This window comes from Chaetodon trifascialis, chromosome 7, assembly GCF_039877785.1.
Source record: "Chaetodon trifascialis isolate fChaTrf1 chromosome 7, fChaTrf1.hap1, whole genome shotgun sequence".
In the NCBI taxonomy this organism is placed as follows: Eukaryota; Metazoa; Chordata; class Actinopteri; order Chaetodontiformes; family Chaetodontidae; genus Chaetodon; species Chaetodon trifascialis.
In genome coordinates, this window is record NC_092062.1 from 10,581,008 (window position 1) to 10,601,918 (window position 20,911).

The 20,911-nt window shown below is 40.9% G+C and overlaps 1 protein-coding gene across 1 annotated transcript in view; it reads right to left on the minus strand.

The window, feature by feature from the left end:
• Nucleotides 1-20,911, minus strand: part of LOC139334155 (plectin-like) — a 154,777-nt gene that overhangs the window by 19,303 nt on the left and 114,563 nt on the right. The window contains exons 33-37 of the mRNA XM_070966917.1: nt 12,762-18,959; nt 9,309-9,449; nt 9,072-9,130; nt 8,218-8,329; nt 5,382-5,440 (exon numbers count right to left, since the gene is read on the minus strand). Of these exons, the coding sequence (XP_070823018.1) occupies nt 5,382-5,440; nt 8,218-8,329; nt 9,072-9,130; nt 9,309-9,449; nt 12,762-18,959 (6,569 nt within the window). The remainder of the gene's footprint in view (nt 1-5,381; nt 5,441-8,217; nt 8,330-9,071; nt 9,131-9,308; nt 9,450-12,761; nt 18,960-20,911) is intronic.

Sequence of the window (20,911 nt, forward strand, 5' to 3'; positions counted from 1 at the left end):
TGGCAGCATGGCTTTGGATAAATGAATATTTAGTGAAAATGCCTACTGAGGTATGTTAATCAGAATTGCGAATCCTGTCATTAAATACAAGCAGGTAAGATGCTGTTTACAAAGAAGACACTGTTTAAAAAAACGTACTTACAGCAGAATGATCCATTCACACTGATGGAATATTTCATTGCCTCCTGCTCTTGTACTTTTCACTTGCTTAGAATAAGTACAGAAAATCCCCAGTCACAAGTCATTCCCTGTCACATGGCTCCCTCAATCACTGACCAGCAAGGTCCAAAAGCAAACTCTCCCTCAGCCAATCCTGGGTTACTGGCAGTTTTGGCGGTTTGAAGTGTACGTGGACCACACTTACCCTGAAGCACAGTTGAGCCAAACAGCATGAGTAAAGGAATCCAGCCAGTCCTCAATCACCATTCAAAAAGGAGAGAAAGGGGGGGGGGGGGGGGAATCCAGCTTTGTTTGAGCATCCTTTGAACGGCCTCCCAGCTCCAACATCCCAAACTGAAGGCTCCTCACACACACATACACACGCATACTCCCTTCAACGCACACTCAATCAAGTCCACTCATTCACACATGCCCACATACAAACACACTTTCTAAACACATGCCCTGATAACTCATGCTCTTCCGTTGCCCACAGTCACAGGCAAACAATGTCCTCCTCTCCCCTCACAGTGCACCCCTCCCCTCCCCTCACTTCTCCTCCCACCAGCTCTGCTCCTCTCCCTTTCTTCTTTGTTGTGGGAGCTGTGATAGAGGAATTCCTTCCTTGTTAACGCCGCCGATGGGATAGTGCGCCCAGATGGAGACAATGTATTCCAACGGCTCAGTCGAACTCCCACAGTCCTCAGCCAAGAGCAGTTTTCACATGGAGGTCAGATTGTGTCAGTTCCATATAACGACAAGGCGGTGGCATTCTCACCAGCGCTGCCGCTGCTGTTCAGGTTGCTCCTGTACCAGGCAGCTTGGCGGCAAAGTGCCCTCTTTACCTTCCCCAGGCTTTTTCTCTCACTCTCTCCCCCATCTCATCCAACAAAGCCCCTCCTCTGGGTCTGACTGTGGCTCAGAAACTCCATGCTGCTTCGGCTTGAAAAATGGGATGGGTGGGGGGCAAAAAAGGGAGAGTTTTCTAAAGACCCCTGGGCCGCCCTCGGAACATTCACATGTTAAGTGACAGCTGCCTCAGCCCATTCCCTCTCTCGATGGTGAGAGAGAGAAGTGCAGGCTACAAAAGAGTGGACCCACACCCACCCTGCTACCCACCCAATCACCCACAGCCCCCTTGCAGTCCCCCTATCCCCATTCAGAGTCAGTGCAGCAGTCTCCACAGCAGCAACAAAGACGACTAATTACTGTAAAACATCTCAGATTACTTTTCAACTCACTTCCAGCCGTTGCAACCCCAGCACATAAACAAAGAAGCTGGAAGCAAACACACACACACACACAAAATAGAGAGCAATGGGAAGATAATACTGAGTCTTTTCTCTGCTGGAAAGCAAAGGAAGGACCCCTATGGTGAAATTCTATCATTCTGCATTTCAAGAAGTCACAATATTTGCCGTAAAAATGCAGAAAACAAAGCATACTGTATGCAAACACCATTACAGCAACATTTACTGACATTTTCTGGTGTTGAGCTTAACCATGTGAACATTTTCTGTTAAATACATTTCAAAAGTCTATGTAGATATGAGTTATGGAAATAACATTGCTTTTTATATAACGGAAATACCTCTCTAAATTACATCATGCGGGGGTGCACTAAAACCCAACAGAAGCACGCATACAGGTGACTGTCTTACAAAGAGTGTTTACGCTCCAAAACCTGCCCTCTTTATTCCTTTCTGTCTGTCTCCAGCCAACCAAATAATCAATCAATCGACTGATCCACCAAATGCGTGCGTGCATGTACAGTACACACTCTCTCACACTCTGTCTTGCCAGTAAAACAAACACACAGATACGCAGGCATGCACGTATAAGCCACTCAGCGCCCCTCCCTAATCCACAAGGTCACTCATTTGAGGATGAGTTAAAACATCTGAAGGAGTACAAAATATTGATTTTTTTCATTAAACACTTTATGCTGTAATTTCTTACAAAGGTATCAATTGCCTGCATTTAATCTCTCAGCCAGTGCAACCACAAATGATAATGCCATCCATGTGTATGAATAAAACTTCATTTGCTTCTCTGCTTCCATTCCACCATGCAAATATATATATCACCTCTTAAAATATCATATTATCAATACCGCTCACTCCAGTGTAAAGTGCCCTCTGTGTTACGTGTGAGTGGAAATGTCTTTGAACCTGTCAATGCAAATGTGATTTCTTCAGCATGAGATGTGTACAGTCCTGATTTGTTCAGTGTGGGTCACAGGATCATGATGTCCATTAACAAGACTTGAGTCCAGTATATTGTGCAGGAGCTTCATGCAGGGTGTGAATTAAACACAATCGAAGATAAAGGTTTTGTAATTTTAGATTCTGTCAGATTGTCACATTAGTTTAAAGGTGGAACTGAATTTTGAAAGAAGATGAAGAGTTTACAGCAGCGGTGCTCAACTAGATTTGTCCAATTAAGGGCCAGAATTTTCTAAGCAGACACTGTGTAATAAAAATATTACATTTATCTAGGCCAACTTAGTCTTATTATTGTTTACTGTTTCACTTTCTTACAAAATTAACTTTATTTTTTATTTGTCTATATCAGTGTGAATAAAGAAAGAAGAAAGAAAGAAAATTCATAATGATAACTAAATATGCAACTGGAAATTATGATCAGACTTCCACCAAGGAGGCAGTCAGTGCTCACTACAAAACCCACAGTTCAACTACCAATGAATGAGTTCTTATTTCAACTAAAACTCCTTCTCCTGATCCCAGAAAGCAGAAGAGAATACTTAGTTTGATATTCAATAATTAGTAATAATGATAATCAGCTTGTGTCAAACAGGACACTCGTCGTGGTCTCCTGGGTGAAAGTCCCATTCAGCCACCCAACCTCCTCATTATGTGAACTTGTACACCTTTTATATTACATCACCTTGCTCTGAGCATCTAATATCGTTGTGGATGGGTTTACATTGGAGTTATTTCAAAGCCTGCACATTTGTTGAGGCGGCGAGGGGTGTGACAAAACATTGGTATTTGACAACCTAGAAATGAGTACCTCACCCAGAGTACACATCGGGGAAATTCAGTGGAATTCATCCTCTCAAGACCAATAATGTCTATACATTAATACTGTACAACATTTCATGAAAATCCATCAAATAGTTGTTTACATATTTCTGTGTGGGCAAAAGTGGTGGACGGATAAATCAATATTGCCATCCCTTGAATCATGCTGCTGTCATTGTTAAAAATCATATCATGTGACTTTTCTTTTTAAGGTGAGGCTTTGTTATAAGTAGTGAAAGACATACATTTTCGGCCAGTTGTCACAGACGGTGCCTAATTAAGGTTTTGAGAAAACTGCTGAAGTCTGTGGCATGTAAGCCTCACTTTACGGCTGACAACATAAACTCTTGCATGTAAATATTTACTAGCTCAGTTCTCTTGTAAACGAGTCTATCATGTTATTCTCCACATAAACGCATTATGTCTTAATGAATGAGCACTGAAGATGCTGCTGGTGGTAAAAACAGGCTGTTAATTCTGCTTTGAAGCTACTTCAGGTTTTCACGACATTACTGCCCCATTTCTGACCCCTGTACCCTCTTCCAGCCTCAACTTATGCAAATGCAGATAAAAAAAAAACAAAAGAGGAGAAAAAAGAAAACTGAAAATGCCTGTCACTGTGGCCTACGAGAGAGAGAGAGTGAATTGAATAGAATGACCCCCGCAGGGTCAAGTTATTTAACCCCTGAGTATCCCAGTGCTGATGCAAGAGTTGCCCATCTCTCCGTACCTCAATAGATGTCCTGTATGTCACAATCCTGTGATGTACGGTAGTATAAAAACCAGAGTATCACACATCCTGAACACCTTTAGCTGACAAGATGCAGCTCAGACGGTTTAGCTGTAAAAAATACACATAAACTCACAGATAGCTGTTTCTTTGGGTCACTCGGAGGGCTAATGTCTTTAGCTGTTTAATGAGCAAGTAAGGCCCACATCCCCCGTCCCCCCTTTCTTTATCTGAAAGGAACTGGCGGTGATGAGGCACCACATTGCCAGGAAGACATTGTTGTAAAACCATGACACCTGATCCCAGCTTTCAGCTTCCTGCAGCCCCCTCTGTACTAATTAAATGATTTTGCCAAAATTCTCTGCTCTCCATTTCACAGTGGGTGCACACAGAGCCTGCACACAGTTCTTAAAAGACAAGAGCTGATGTGATTGAAGAGCAACTGGCACACAGAGCTATGCAGTGATGCAATATGCTGCTACTTAGAGAAAGAAAAAAAAAAAAAAAAGCTCATTTTTCCATTGTCAGCGGCTCATTATCCCTCCAAAATGCATGTGATAATGGAGTGGACACAGGTTGGGAGATAGAAGGAAGTGAGTTTCCAAATTAATGTGATTCCAAATTAGTGTCCAATGGGAGCCTAAATTTGATCAAAGATGCCATGTGCCAAAGGGCCATAGAAAAAAGATTCATTTTACAGGCTTGTTTCCCCCTCCTCTGCTATCTCAACCTCTCTGCTGCCTTCAAATTAAATAAGACCTCAATGGCTCCTCTACAGAACATGGTAATTAGGCCTCTTCATGAGACATGAAAAAAAAAAATGTGTGGGTCCCTTTTCAGGGTCGATCCCAAAGCACCATTCAACATGCACACTGTCATTTATCACCAAAAGAGGTTGCATCCAAGAAATGTGAATAAAAGGCTGATGGGCTTCCCTACCGGGTTGCCCGGGCCATGTTGGGCTGCCTGGATGCTGGATCACAGTCGTGGGTGAGACAAGGATTTAGCAACTCTGAGACAGAAGAGTTCAACTTCATCAGCTCGCATTTGATTCAACTGCTCCTAGGAAGACAAGCCATAAGTCCCACATCTTCCATTGAGCACAGGAAGGCACGGGCAATAAAGCAAGAGGCCCCATACTGCCATTAACACTGATGAAGTGTGTGAATCAGAAAATCTCTTATGGGAGAGATTACCTATAGTTGTATAAAATGAAAATCAATTTGATACACCACTGGATTTGCCTACATTTAGTCTGTAGAATAAACAAGCTTACTTTAGTGCCATGCAGAAATCTTTCATTATTCATTTGACATGTAGGTGATTCACAGCAATGAAAACAAGCCCCCCTTTTTTCCTAAAGGTTATGACAGCGTCTGAGAGAAGGGATGCTGTTTGCTGGCTGTCAGACACAGAGAGGAAGAGGATAATAAGCTGTGATCTCTCACCCCTCTTCTCGGGCCTGTTTGTAACTTGTGTGTACAAGGCTTATTTTGAGAGGCAGCATCTGCCACAGGCCCAGAGAAACCAGAGACATTTAAGACACAGAGAGCCTTTATCCAAAAGAGCCTCATCAGCAGGGGGGCTGAGGAAGCAGAAAGAAGAACTACTGACCTTAACCTGACTGTCAAAGCGAGGAGAGTTGCTTTGACTTGTCAGCACCATGATGTTTTATTTTTATATCTTATTATTATGTCTGTTCAGTAGCTCTTTTGGAGCTTTTGATTGCAGCACAAAAGCATCCTAAAGCAAGTCTCTGCTTTGACGGTTCATAAGGTATGAATTTAAAACTGAAAGGCATTTCCATCTGAAATGCTTATTACATTCATGCTTGACAACCTCCCGTTTGAAGATCATATTATGTACCCCAGTGTTCATGCGAAAAACAGTTTAAGATGTGCCAGTGCATGCCTTAAGGAGCAGGTGTGTGTCCCTCTCCTGTGTATTGTAGAAGGGTCTGTATATGGGGGGCTGCTGAGGGATGTCCTCATTCATGCTTCTAACTAACGAGTCCCTCAGGCCCAGACTGAAACCAGCAGTGCAGCAGACTAACAGCATTACCATGACAAAGGTCTGTGGTCGGATGCAGTACGATAAAGGCATGGTAGAGATAAAAAGACCCCCTTATTTCACACACTCTCACTGGAGGTCAGACTAAAGCTCTCCAAAGCATTGGAGCTTTCATGACGTGATGAGACATGCCTGTTCATCTTACACATCAGTCCCCAGGGAAACGGAGACAAAATGTAACATGTAAAAAGAATTTTTAACCAAGAAGAACGTCTTCTGATGAAGAATGTCTTTGTCAAAGCTGTTCATGAGATGGTCATCAATGAGTTTCGACAAAGGTCATATAGGGTCAAACACAGATCGTATTTCGTCCCATGGCTCTTTTTAACCATACAATCAATTAATGGCTCAAACATTCAGTCAGGACAATGGAACACATTTACTTCAATGGACCATATAACTAAATCAACCAAACCCAATTTTTACTTTAACAATAAAAACATCAAACACTCTTGATTCTTTTGTGTAACTGATTCATGGCTCGATGAAGAAGTTGCAGTCACCCTTCTCTGGGGATAATCAAATAAATGATTACCTCACCCTCTTGTTGCACTATGGAGCTGCATCATCTTCATGTTTTGTACTAGAGAGTCTTTCAGTTGGTGCTGCACAATAGATTCAGCTAAATGAAAATGTTTCTTATCTTAAGGCTGAATTTATTCTTAAATGCACAATCCCCCATATGATAAGACATGATGTTACTGTTTTGCTGTTCCATTGTATGAATAAGCAATAATCAATAATCAATTAAGAAAAATCTGAGTTTTCTCACAGACAGAACTGCCTTGGAGATAGACAGGATCTGATTAGTTGCGTCGGACTGGAGGAGGAACATAAGGATGACAGGTTTTATGGCCACTTAGAGTGACAGAAAAAGAGGCAAGAGGAGAAAATGCAATGCTAGTGCTAGGGTTAGCTTGTTAGCAAACCTGCTGACTGTCCATGAATACAAATAGATAAATATTTGATCAAAGTTCTGTCTTTGCCATTCAAGCTTGTTATTTAGCAATAGCACTGCCCAGAATTGCAGCCTTGACTGACAGTCTTTGCACAAATATTGGTATAAATGGTTGTATGACAAAATCTACAGTCGGCGTTCAATCAATGCCTCAATAGTCATATCAGACTGCTCTTACCAGAAAGATTCTGCTTTTCTTTTTTCTGCCCTGTTGCCTCTTCCTCCCATCTGAGTCTAATGTCTTTTCAGTGTGTGCGCTCATGTGTGCAGAGGGCCTCCAATGCCAAGCACTTCTCTAGCCTGGCTGTCCAGGCCAGGCACAATGGAGCCGATTCCCCAGACCCTCTGTCCCCCTGTGGCCTAAAGAAGTCTCCCTGCAGGAGTGGAGGAGGACCACCTCAGTATCCATCTGAGTATGTAAGACTTTGAAAAACCTCCACAATCCCTTTCCTCTTTTTCGTGATGCTCAATTAACTTCAGTGTTAGTGTACTGACCAGCATGACTCTTTGGTTCATTTTTCTCTTTTTTTTTTCAAGGCTCTCTTACCAACATTTTCTCTGATATTTTTTATAGGTGTTAAAATTTAATGAGAGCCATCTGCATTGATCCCCATAAAGAAAGTAGGATTTTGCAGTAGATAATGCAATAAGATTATATAGTGTAAATACAGATTGCTTCAGGCAAAATGGAATGTAAACAGAATTGCATTGTTATCGTGAACGTGTTAGCATGCTGACATTAGCATTCAGCTGAAAGCACCTCTGCCTTATTACAGAGCCAGTAGCTCTACTGTAGAGTCCTATTACATGATGATAATGCAGTGTTGTTGCATTGTTTCCCAGTGTGATGAGAACATAGGGCTCCACAATTTTCTTAGTAGCCTTCAGAACAACTGCAGTTGTTGGACACACACAATAAGGGAGAGTGAGAGACAGAGCATAGACATGACAGATGGATTTCTTTGCATGTAGACAAGCTTGGCAAGGGTATAAAACCTCATTTGTGTTGTACGTTTTGTACCAGGAGTTGAAGATAATACAGTAAGAAAATATATAGAATAGAAAAAAACAGCAATTTAAATTACGTACCCAGTGTGTTGCGGGGAAAAAAAAAAACAGCTGTCACATCAGGCCAAGGATCAGATGAAGCACATGTGGAGGTGCATTTCTGGCGATGTTAGCATGGGATATGGTGAAATAAAACACGAGTGAAAAGAGAGATAATAGAAGGCAGACAGATCGTAAACCTAACTAACCCTGGGGTCCAGAGGGGGCAGCCTCATCTCCATGCTCTTCAGCCACTGTCTCAGTGCTCTGATTTGACCTCTAAACTCACACTGCCATTGACTCAAGTCCTCCTCGTCCCTCCTAAAACGGAGAGGAGTAATACAAAGTGTTAGAAGCTATGTTGATCACATTTTACAATCATGTATCTTAAAAATATGATCAGGGAAATGGAGCACATGCACTAAAAAGGCCATTTTAGTAATAGCCTTATGATTCATTTGTTTATATAGATATTTTTTTTCATTGTCTGAAGCTCTTGGTTGTTGTTGGCATTGCATTCATTGTGATACATTGTATTTGTGGAGTAACTGTGAGACTCTGTGTTGTAACTGTGATGGCAGAAAGCAGAAAATTGGGAGAACAGACACAATAGAAAAGTCATGACCTGTACTACAGCAGGAAGAGGTAAAACAAAGCCTTCAAGAATTATTACTCTTATCAAAGGATAATATAACCAGGGCTTAGAAAAATATCTCATTAGAGAGGCTTCTGCTCTCTCTGTCTGCTGGGCTGGAACCTTGGTCTTCCTGTTTCACTGTGTTTTGATTAAATGTTTTATACTGTGACTCATTTCACAATTCATAGTGTCTTTGTGTTGCTGCAAATGTAGACTCACCGGTCTATAAAGCGGGTACAATGACCAACTGTCTCACAGATTTTTTTTTTTTCTCTCTCTCTTTTTTTAATCTGACTGTTGGTGGCCACTTTCAGTCGAGCAGGTTGGACTTCAAAACCATTAGTGTCTGTATCAGTAGATGTTATCGATAAATGACCTGTTATCGTGGTGCTGTGTAGAATGAATGAATTTTATACATTAGCATACCCAAATCTCCGATCCTGTGATGTGGGTGTTGGTGTTCCAAACAAAGCACTTCCTTCATCCTGCAAGAGACCATTGGGGAAAATATGTATATACAAATGCTCCTTGCACCAGTTTGTGTGTTTAGCTGACTTTTGTGGTATTTCCAGCTGTTTGAGCTGACACTCTTCATTTCAGTGGTTCACTACTGTAAACGGGATAAGATGATGTGAGCTTTTTTGCAGTCCTCTGTGTTCTTACCTCCCTGCCTCTGGCATCTGATGCAGGGAGAGCTGGGAGGGAAAGGGTCAGATCAGAGTAGTCAAGGGAGCTGAGCGAAGAATTCTGTGAGGTGAATGCCCCGTTTCTTCTGTTGGCAGGCTCCTCCATCAAACCTAGTGGCTAAGGTCGGCACATAGAGCAAAATATGTTTACATCTGGTATGATGGGATTTGGTGTAAATCCACATGCATACCAGTAATGTCAAGTGGTGAGGTGATTTCCAGCAATGATTTAAATGTGGTTTTGAGGTCTTTTAAACCCTCATCAAAACACATTTCTAAAAGGTGTCATTTTGTTGGGAGCTAAAACAGGTATTATAAAGGTGGTATTGTATAATCATTGGCTTTGAAAAACCAAACCCATACCTAATCATTACAGGAAGCATAGACCTCAGTGGGATCATAACATGATCACTTATAGAGCAAGTGTTCGACTAAGTCATTGTAGTCCACCTGATTCACTATTGGCTTCTTCAGGATGACTGTACCTGTAGGTCAGTCTAACACTGCCCTCATGTGGTCAACTACTGTGGGCAGGATCAAGTCTGGCATCATCTTGGGTTTACTAGGAACACTTGAATGATGGTGAATATAAAGAATCCAACACTCGGAGTATGTAAAACAATAGTGTAATGAAATAAAAGGATGCAAAAGTCCACTAAATATGAATGGGCACAAGGTAGTGACTGGTTTCAGAACAGTCTGCATAATTTGGAGCACTTATTTTCAGTGCTGAACTCCTGTTGTGTCTGTCATGTGGTCAACTACTGTGTTTTAAATTTATTTTAATGCAATTGTTTCTCCTTTAACATTTGGCGGTTTTCCCTTTTATAAGATGACATTGACTTTCTGTGCAGTGGTAAAGTGAACATTGGAAAGTCACGTAGTAATTATCACAATATGTTTACAATATTCACATTATCCTTCGTATATTGTGTGGAAGACATCAAGCATTCAGTTTTCTTTATATATTTCTCAAATGTTAACTTATCAAACTCGCTGCTCGACAGCTGCTCTAACATTGTTGTGCTTAAATATAGAGGGATGAAAAATTGCCATTAAGTGGCTTATTTTTTCTTTTCATTTGTCATTTGTTTTCCAATGTAACTTAAGGCTGAAGCACTGAAAAACAAACTCTGCTTTAAAAATAGCTTCAGGTATGAATGACAACAGAGCCTCTTCAGAGCATATTTATTTACAACATAGTGTTATGTCAGAACATACAACAGAATCCACTCACCATATCATTCAAAGCAAAATCTGCCCCCATAAGCAAAACGAACCAGTTAGAGTGTGAATTTATATAATGCTATCATTAAAGTCAGCAGTTACGTCTGCAGTTATTTTACACTAACATTTTCCCCAAATATCCTTTGTATAGTTAGTAAAACATGCAAGGCAAATTCAGAACATATCAAAACTTGATGAAAACAAAATGAAAGGATTTACAAAGTTAAAACACTTGAAAAGATACATAACAGAAATGCTTGCTGTGGAAAAATAACTCAAAAGCAAAATAAAGTTTCAAGCTGTTTTTCAGTTTGCAAAGGAAATCTGTGGCAAACTGTCAACTGAAATGAGTTAATTTGATATAATACATACATTCATGCAATGTGGTGCTGCATCAAATATGCCAAATCTCCAGATGTATCTTAGTAGCACTTTGGTTGGACTGAATTTACAGAGAGATACAATACAAAAATACATCCCATGGACTTAAGAACAGCTAAATCAAAGTCTGCTGTTTTACCACTACAGTTAATCCAAATTTAAACGAAAAAATACACACAGAGATGTGTGTATGCTTTGGGAGTGTTCGTTAGAAAAAAAATCAGGACATGACAATATGAATATTACTATTAGCATTCAAGTAATAAATATATGTAAAAAGGTGAATGAATGAAAAGTGTTCCTAGAAAGGCATCCCAAGATGGTCTCAGGTTGACTCTGCCTCAGCTTTCTTCAAATGTGATGTGCAATGGAAGAAAGGACATACTCAATGGGAGATCTAGAAACAAAAGAAAATAACTATGAATTGAAATGAAATTAAATTAAACCATGCAGCGAGAAAAACATAAATTAAACAAAAAACTGCAAAACAAATCTTGATGATGCTTTGCTTCATCCTTTGCAAATGAGATGGGACTGACACAATGTTCATTCAAAGACACTTATATACTGTACCTGTGTAACTGTGTGAAGATGACATGGACTCACAAATCCATCCAAGTTGAGGGGATCGTATGCTCTGGCCAACTGAGCATCTGTGCTCATATGCTGGATTCGGAGGGACTGAGGCAGCTGTCAAAACAACAGAATAAATAATAGCAATAATGAAAACTTGGAATAGAAATAGTTCACAAGTCATATGACCATGATAGTGTTTAGGAACGGGAAAAATGGTATAAATAAATGGCATAATCTAGGCTCTGAGATGTGACCAAATTCAACTTAAAACAGACAACAAAAGGAACAAACAAACAAAACTAATTTCAACTTACAAGAACCAAAATAACAGGAGGCAGGTCTGTATGGGAGGGCAGGATCAAGTCTGACATCATCTTGGGATTTACCAGGAACACTTGAATGATGGTGAATATAAAGAATCCAACACTCGGAGTGCGTAAAACAATAGTATAATGAAATAAAAGGATGCAAAAGTCCACTGAATGTGAATGGGAACAAGGTAGTGACTGGTTTCAGAACAGTCTGCATAATTTTAATCGGAGCACTTATTTTCAGTGCTGAACTCCTGTTGTGCCTCATTTTGTAGTGTTTCACAGGTATATTCTTAGTGTGTATATCATTTAGTTAGGCAACATTTAACATGAAAACATTAGCACAAAATCTGTCCATATGCTACACAATCATTCAGAGATTTTAAGGCATCTATGTATTTTAGAATCTGTTAAAAACATTAGACCTAGGTTGACATACAGTATGTCATTAAGTAGTACTATTGAAAAAGATAAAAAATAGACAAATATTCTTGAATTTCTAAAGGAAACAAGGAATACTGGAAAAATATTTCTGTTTGACATACATACAGTATATATTAGTTTCAGAAAGCACAAGTATACAATTTTTTTAACAGGTCTAAAATGAAAACTAAAAAGTCACTTAAAAAAACAGCAGAAATTTCATGCTTTACTTTGAAAAATATAAAGTGACTTTAGAAAGAAAATTATTGTCTTATGTATCTAGCAATGCTTAGTTATGTCTCCATATATGAGGCATATATTTAAACATCTGTTATACATAAAAAAAAAAGAATAGCCAAGGCATTCTTGATGTGACCATATGGAAGGCAGAATAAATAAATTATATTTTCTTTGTTATTGTAACTTTTTTTCCTGTGAGAAATGCAACTATAAAGTGCATTAGTACTGTTGGTTCTTAGACACACTATGTTAGGAATAGAACAAGCTGATCAGAATCTGCGGCTGTAGCCAGTTGAAGAGGATGTGAAGGAGGAGGAGGTGAAGTTCATGCTGAAGCCAGAGCCAGCATCAAAGCTGCCTCTCCTGGAGCCTGTTCTGGATCCAGTCCTTGAACCAGTCCGGGAGCCATAGGCAGATCCAGGGCCACTGGCATTGTAGGGGCTGTAGAGACCTTTGCTGGACTGTGAGGAGGCCTCCAGAAGCCTTAAGCCAGATCCTTCTTCAACCATGCTTTTTTCCATGGCATCTCTGAAGGAGATTTTCAGTTTGGTTTTTGGACATGTTAGATATTTAGAATAAGCACTGACATCTCTCAGTTTCTGGGCAGTGCGGGCATCGATTGTGCCCTTCCTGATGGATTCATCTAGAGACACTCTGTTTTCAACATCAGGCTCAATAAGCCCACCAGTCAGATACTGGACCTCCAGAAAACGCTGCCCAGCCTCATAATATAACCAGCCTTTCTTTAGAGCCTGGGAGGCAGACATCTTTACTTTAGTTCTGGGGTCTTCAAATCCATTGAATGCTTTTTGAGCCAGGTTGAGGCGATCAACCATGACTTTATCTACAAGGCCTTTTTCTGTAGCATCAGTGATTGAGAATCTCTCCCCAGTTGTGGGATCAATTATTCCTCCTGTGCAGGCTTGAGCCTCCAACAATCTTTGGCCTGTGATGTTATCGACCAGGTTTCTGTGTATGGCCTCAGTGATCGACACCTTCTCCAGTGTGTCTATGTCTAAGATTCCAGCTATGGGGCCGGTCTCCTCTGTGGGGTCATTCCATATGACTGCAGGTGGTTTAATGGAGGGTATGGGGCTCATAGGAGAAGAGTAAGTGGAACCAGTGGTGGAACCAAAGGAGGATGAGCGAGAGCGGAAGCCTCCCATGTTTCCAGAGAGCATGTCAGCAAATTCTGTGATGGACAGGTTTCCAGCTCGGTATGTATCAAGAGCACTCTGGTCAATGAGGCCACGTGAAAGAGCATCGTCAACATCATACTGTCTCCCTGACCTCCTGTCAATAATAATGGATTTGACAGTACCATCAGAGGAGGTCATTGTGATCTCTTCCCACTCACACTCCTGCTCAGCAAGCTCCAGATAGGTCTGATGGTCAATGAGCCCCTTCCTGTAGGCCTCGTACACAGTCATTTCTTTGCCTGTCTCTGGGTCCACAATGACAACTCTGCGCTTCCGAACTGAGGATTTGGAGGAGGTCTTCCTTTCTCGCTTCTTTTCTTTCAGCAGCAGGAGCACCAGACCAGTGTCGGGATCAGTGATGCACCTCTCCATGAGCTGGAGGTAGGTTAGGTTTTCCTCAGTGTTGGGATCAAAAAAGCCCTTGGTGTCATCAGATGGATCTGTCAGGATCTCATTCATTTCCTCATCAAAGAAGCCACGTTTGTAGGCCACCTCAACTGGCAGACGGTGGCTTTCCTCTGGGTCAATGATTCCACCAGTGGCAATCTGGGCTTCCAGGAGACGGATACCATGATCTTTCAGGATTAGCCCCTTTTTCATGGCCTGGAACAGTGAGATAGTTTTGCCTGAATAAGGATCTCTGTATCCTGTCACTGCACGCTCAGCAGACAGGAGCTTATCCTTGAATTCGGGTCCTACAATTCCCATTCTCACAGCTTCATTGACAGTCAGTTTGAGGTTTTTGATTGGATCAATGACATACCCTGTGGATGCCTGAGCCTCAAGGAGTTCGAATGCAGTGCCTGGCCTAATCATGTTCTTCTTCATGGCTTGATAAATTGATAGACGTTCCTTTGTGGACTCTAAAAATACACCAGCAATACAGCTTGTGCCCTCAAGGTACCTTGATAGTCTACTGCTAACCTCCTCCACTGAAACAAGACCTTGATTCAGTTCAGTGACAGTCTCCTGGTCAATAATTTGTGAGCGGAGCAGCTCCTCCATTGTGATCTGTTTCCTCAGACCCTTGAACATCACCCTCTTGTCTCCCAAGGAGAGTAGGCGTAACCCACCATCTAACTTGCATCTCTTGAGCAGCTGTGCATATGACAGGTTCTCTTCAGTGACGGGGTCAACAAATCCTTTGACACTTTCAGTCAGCCTTTCATTTGTTTCCTTGTTGATATAACCTCTTTGCATAGCAACGTCTGCGGGCAGATGGAATTGGAATTCAGGATCAATAATACCACCAGTGGCAGTTTGTGCCTCTAACATTTTCAGAGCATAATCCTCTGGAACAAGGTCTTTTTTCATGGCCTGGAAAAGAGATATGATTTTTCCACTGTATGGATCTTTGTATCCTGTGACTGCTCTCTCAGCTGATAGAAGTTTGTCATGGATCTCAGGGCCGACAACACCCTTACGAACAGCTTCGTCAACTGTGAGTGTTTCGTTTTTAACTGGATCAACAATGAATCCTGTAGCAGCTTGTGCCTCTAGGAGGTTGAGGGCTACTTCTGGTTTAAGGAAACCTCTCTTCATAGCTTGGTATATGCTAATCTTTGAGCTTGAGTCAGTTGTGACCCCAGCCACACAGCCTGTGCCATAGAGATACTGTTTCACACTGGTCAGTTCCATTATGTCACGGATGTCCCTCTTGCCCTGTTTAAGGAGGTTGTATGTCTCCAAGTCAATGATGCGGGCATTGTAGAGCTCCTCAATAGTTATCCTTCTCCTTATAGTTTTATATGACAGCGGACTGTCATTTCTGATGATCTCTCTCTGCTCCATGATCTCAATAATTATGATGATCATACGCTCTTTTGTGATTTTACCAGAGCGATATTCATCCATGAGCTTCTGCCTCTCCTGCTCTGGCAGCAAGTTAGAGTTCATGACATCCCAGAGGTTCATTGGTTTATCTGCAAGGCCCTCGATTGGAATGTCAATTTGGGTGTTGGTCAGATCACTCTGTGTTTGCTCCTCTGTGTAGAGGTATGTCTTCTCCACAACAGTTGGAGACTGAGGCTTGGACAGTGGGAGGATGTGCAGGCCTGTCTCTGGATCTTTTTGGCACTTGTCTTTAAGCTGCTTGTAGGTAACATTCTCATCAGTTTCTGGATCTGAGAACGCCTTGTTATCATCAGATGGTTCAGATAGGGTCTTGGCAGTTTCTTTGCTGAAAATGTTCTTCTGATATGCAACATCAGTTGGGACACGGTGGCTGTTTACAGGATCGATGATTCCTCCACTAACCATTTGTGCTTCTAACAGTGGCATAGCATGCTCTTTCAAGATGAGATCTTTTTGCATTGCTTCAAAGAGGGAGATTTTGTTGCCAGTGAATGGATCTTTATAGCCAGTGACAGCTTTTTCTGCAGAGAGGAGTTTTTCATGTAGCTCTGGACCAACAAGGCCTGACTTGACTGCATCATCTACTGACACACACTGGTTCCTCACTGGATCTACAATGAACCCTGTGGCGGCCTGGGCCTCAAGAAGTGAAAGACTTGTGTTGTGTCTGAGGAGCTTTTTCTTCATAGCCTGATAAATGCTTATTTTCTCTTTTGTCGGTTCCAGGTAGATGCCAGCGATGCAATCAGAGCCCTGGAGGTATTTATTGACATTGGGATTCTCGCTGACTTGTTTAGGTGTTGTTTTTCCTTGTTGAAGGAGGTCAAAGGTTGGTTTGTCAATAATTTTGGAAGCATACAGAGAGCTTGCTGGCACAGGAGCTCTGAGTCCCTTGAAGCTGGACTGTTCTTGTGTCTTGGCCTCTTTTTCATCTACAATTGTTATTAGAATCTTGATTATCTTTTCAATTGTAACCTTTCCTGACCTAAACTGTCTGAGCAGGTCAAGCCTTTGCTCCTCAGTGAGATACTCAGAGTTGATGATTTCCCAGATGGTCATCTTCCTACCCTTGAATGGTCCAGAGTCAAGCTCCACAGTTGCCTGAGTCATAGCCTCTTTTGTCTGTACTTCATTGTACATTAACTCCTCCTTTGCATTGATTGCTTCTTCCGAAAGAGGCAGAAGCTGGAGACCAGTTACCTTGTCAGTCACACATCTCTTGAAGAGCTCTGAGTATGTGACATTTTCTTTTGTGTTGGGGTCAAGGAAGCATTTAGTTTCCTCAGTGGGGCTGCTGAGAATCTGTTTCATTTCATCATCAAAATAATTTCTCTTGCAGGCCACATCATGAGGAATGTGATGGCTCTTTACTGGATCAATAATGCCACCGGTGGTCAGCTGGGCATCAAGGAGTCGGATTCCTTGTTCTTTAGGTATGAGATCTTTTTTCATCGCCTGGAACAGAGATACAGTCTTTCCAGTGTAGGGATCTTTGTAACCTGTCACAGCTCGCTCTGCAGAAAGGAGTTTTTCATGCAGTTCAGGACCAACAACACCTGCTTTGACAGCTTCGTCTACAGTGTACTTCTGATTATGAATTGGGTCAACCACATAGCCTGTTCCTGCTTGGGCTTCGAGCATATTCAAGGCAGGCCCTGCTCTCATCATGTCTTTCTTCATTGCTTGGTAAAAGGACATTGTCTCCTTGGATGAGTCAATAACGACACCTGCAATGCAGTTTGTACCCTTCAGTGCTTTGTGGACCGACTCCATTTCAGACACCTCTTTGACAGTCTTATTGCCTTTGTGCAATTTGTTGTACAGGTCTTTATCAATGATTTTGGATTCCAGGAGCTCAGTGGCAGGGACAGGTGCCCTCAGGCCATCAAAGGTAATTTCATTCTTCTTCTCCTTCTCTTCTGCCACAGTAATCACAATCTTAATGATTTTTTCAATTGTGATTTTGCCTGTCTTGTACTGACGGAGAAGGTCCTTCTTCTGGTCCTCAGTGAAGTACTCAGAATTGATTATTTCCCAAATGGTGACAGTCTTTCCCTTGAATCTTCCAAATGGCACAGACACAGTCGTCTTGCTGAACACATCCTTGGTCTCCTCCTCTGTGTACATGCTTGAGCACTGAGCAGCTTTGTCTGTGATTGGCAGGAGTAACAGACTGGTGTCAGGGTCAGTGGTGCATCTCTCCATTAGCTCGGAATACGTCAAAGACTCCTGAGTGCTGGGGTCAAAGTATCCCTTTGTGTCATCTGAAGGGTTCTCCATAATCTTGTTCATTTCAACGTCATATTGTCCCTGTTTATAGGCTATTTCATTGGGCACACGGTGACTATTGATAGGGTCAATGATGCCACCAGTTGCACGCTGAGCCTCAAGGATTCTGATGGCATGATCATGTTCAATCAGGCCCTTCTTCATTGCTTCAAAAACAGAGATCTTTCCACCAGTGTATGGATCTTTGTAGCCAATAACTGCTCTCTCAGCTGAAAGCATTTTGTTGTGCAGTTCAGGTCCAATTAAGCCTTCCTTGACAGCCTCATTAACAGGAAGCTTCTGGTTTTTAATTGGATCTAAAATGTAACCTGTGGCTGCCTGGGCTTCAAGGAGGATCATGGCTGTGCCTGGAGTGATCTTCTTCTCTTTCAATGCTTGATATATTGACATTTTTTGATTAGATGGTGTCAAAACTCCAGCAATGCAGTTCTTTCCTTTGAGAATTCTTCTTAGATTTTCAGTCTCACCAAGCTCTTGCACAGTGGTTTTGCCACTTTTCAGCTTGTCGAACTCCTTCTTGGGCAAAAGACCGAGGTCATGAAGTCTGCTTGCAGGTACCTTATCGCGGATGCCATCAAAAGCCAAGGGGTCTGGTCTCTTCTCTACACTGTCTACAATATCACTGGCATTTTGGCCATTGTAAAATTGCCTCGTTGTCTCAACCATTGTTACATGAACGCGCTCTTTGTCTGGGACTTTATCAGTCTGAATGTTGATTTCTCTTGTGTGTTGGTCTTTTTGTGCTTCTTCAAGCTGTTGCAGCTTCTCACGCAGTTTTTGGTTCTCTTCTGCAAGAATCTTTTCTTGCTCTAGTCTCTTCATCTCCAGTTCTTTCATTTCTTTTTGCTTGTTATGCATCTCTTTCTCAGCCTCTTTTTGTTTGTTGAGGGCGGCATCCATGGTAGCCTGGAGTTTCTTCTTCTCATCCTCCATCTGCTGTCTCTGGCGTTCCTGTTCATCTTTGAGAGCTTTGGCTTTTTTGACTTCCTCTTCAAACTGGCTTTCCAACCTCTTTTTCTCATCTTCAATTAGCTTCTCCTTCTTCAACAGCATCTCCTTTTCTGTCTGGAATGTCTGCTGGAGCATTGTCTTCTCATGTTCAATTTGTTTCTGCTGTGCATCAGCCATCTGTAGAAAAAAATAGAAAACATAATTTACTATATAGATGGGGCACATATTCTTTACAAATTTTGTCTTGATAACAATGTTATGTTTAATATATAAATTGTTTATTTTATTTGTAATGGATAGAATTTGTACAATGCACTCTGCTTATGCATACTGTACGGAGATAAAAACAATCCCCTGGTGAAGTTAAATGTGTGCTTTTCTGCAGTTTTTTTTTTAGAACATGAAAGTTCAATATTTTTCAAATGAATGTACACTTTCTCCAGCATCCTTGTTTCAAGATTCAAGGGTAAAAAATAATTTGTGTTGGTGTAATTCTTTAGTATTTCTGCCCACATAGTCCAAAACAGCCATGAGCATGATGTTCCTCAACTAACACAAATTGGAAAAACTTTATTGACTATAACTACATGAGTTTCATCCCATTTTAACATACATTTGAAATGCAATGCATACTGTATGTAATGATACACTCAATTTAACTTGTTCAATCCAAAAAAAAAAAAAAAACTGATTACAAAATAAAAATTCAATTGAGCATACTCCAGGTAATATACTACTAATCCTTGGACTGAACTATGTAACCTCTTACAATGTATCTGCAAACCAAAGTTTGAGTTGTGGGTAAGTGAGTCCAAAATCATAAACTCTTATTTGTAAGTACTTCTTGGAAGTGAACTAGTAGTATACTATGCATACTATGTGTCATGACAATCCGGACTACAATTAATTAGATTCTACAATGTTCATACATTTAAATAAAAATAAAAGGTTTTATAACGTGACAATGTAATAATAGAGTATTCTGCAAGATTGTGCAATAATAAATTAATCATACTGTACTGCTCACTATATTAAATGCTGTTTTCCATAATGGTACTTTGCTGGCTCTCACTTCTTCAGGATAGCACAGCTTTTGTGTCATTTCATCTATTGCTACTTTGTTGCGTAAGAATTTAGTGCTCATTACTGGATATCTAACCGTATTTCCCATGTTAGTTAAAGTTTAAGATGTTTCAACAACTAGGCCTACACCTGATATTTTCTTTTTAGAAATGGCAAGGGGGTGTGTTTAGGAAGACACACTGTTCAATGCTTAGTTAAGAGAGATAATACCCTCAGATCTGTATGATAAACAGTTTGCATGGACTCTTGGAAGCTACCCTTTCAAATAGTGAAACATTAAAGAAATACTCCATTGTATTCTAATAGTAAGTATAATGTTCATACCAACAATCCTCCCAATTTAGTTCATAGTATATACTATAGCAAACCTAGGGATGGAGGTTGTGAATGAAGGCAATTCATGTTTGTCAACAAGGAAGTTTGAATGTATTTTGTGTCAATTGATGCATACCTGTGCATATCATGGTCATGTCAGATTGAGGATGGATGGGCTTAATAGGTATAATGACATCTCTGGCAATGTTTTAGCATGTTAACACTGGTGGCAGGGTTGTACTAGTCTGACACAGACACATATCTGATGGGGTGCAGGCAAGTTTCTGCATCTCTTAAGATGGCATTCACAAAAAATACTGAGCATTGCAACAAATGGGAGCTTGACTATAGGTGGCAAATATATTTTTTTGGTCACTAATTGGTTTAAATGTTATGTTTATCCTGCAAATACAGTTCACATTCAAGATTTGGTTACCCTCCATGATAAATGACGTGGAATATTCCTTTAAAAGTCTCTGAGCATTGGCAGACATTTTCCTATCAATTTAGGGATTCTGCTAAATCTGCGGGTGTGTGTGCTGTCCATCTGTCCACTAGTCCATCTCTCTAACTAGTGAGTCACACTTTAACTTTTAACTTTTTTAAATTGTTAACTTTTTGACTGAATTGGCAATGGAATCCAATATTTTCATCATTTCAATCTGACTTCAAATGATAGTTTCCATGTATTTGGAAGCTAAGTGAAGCTGAAAGAAATGTCAAGCATGTTG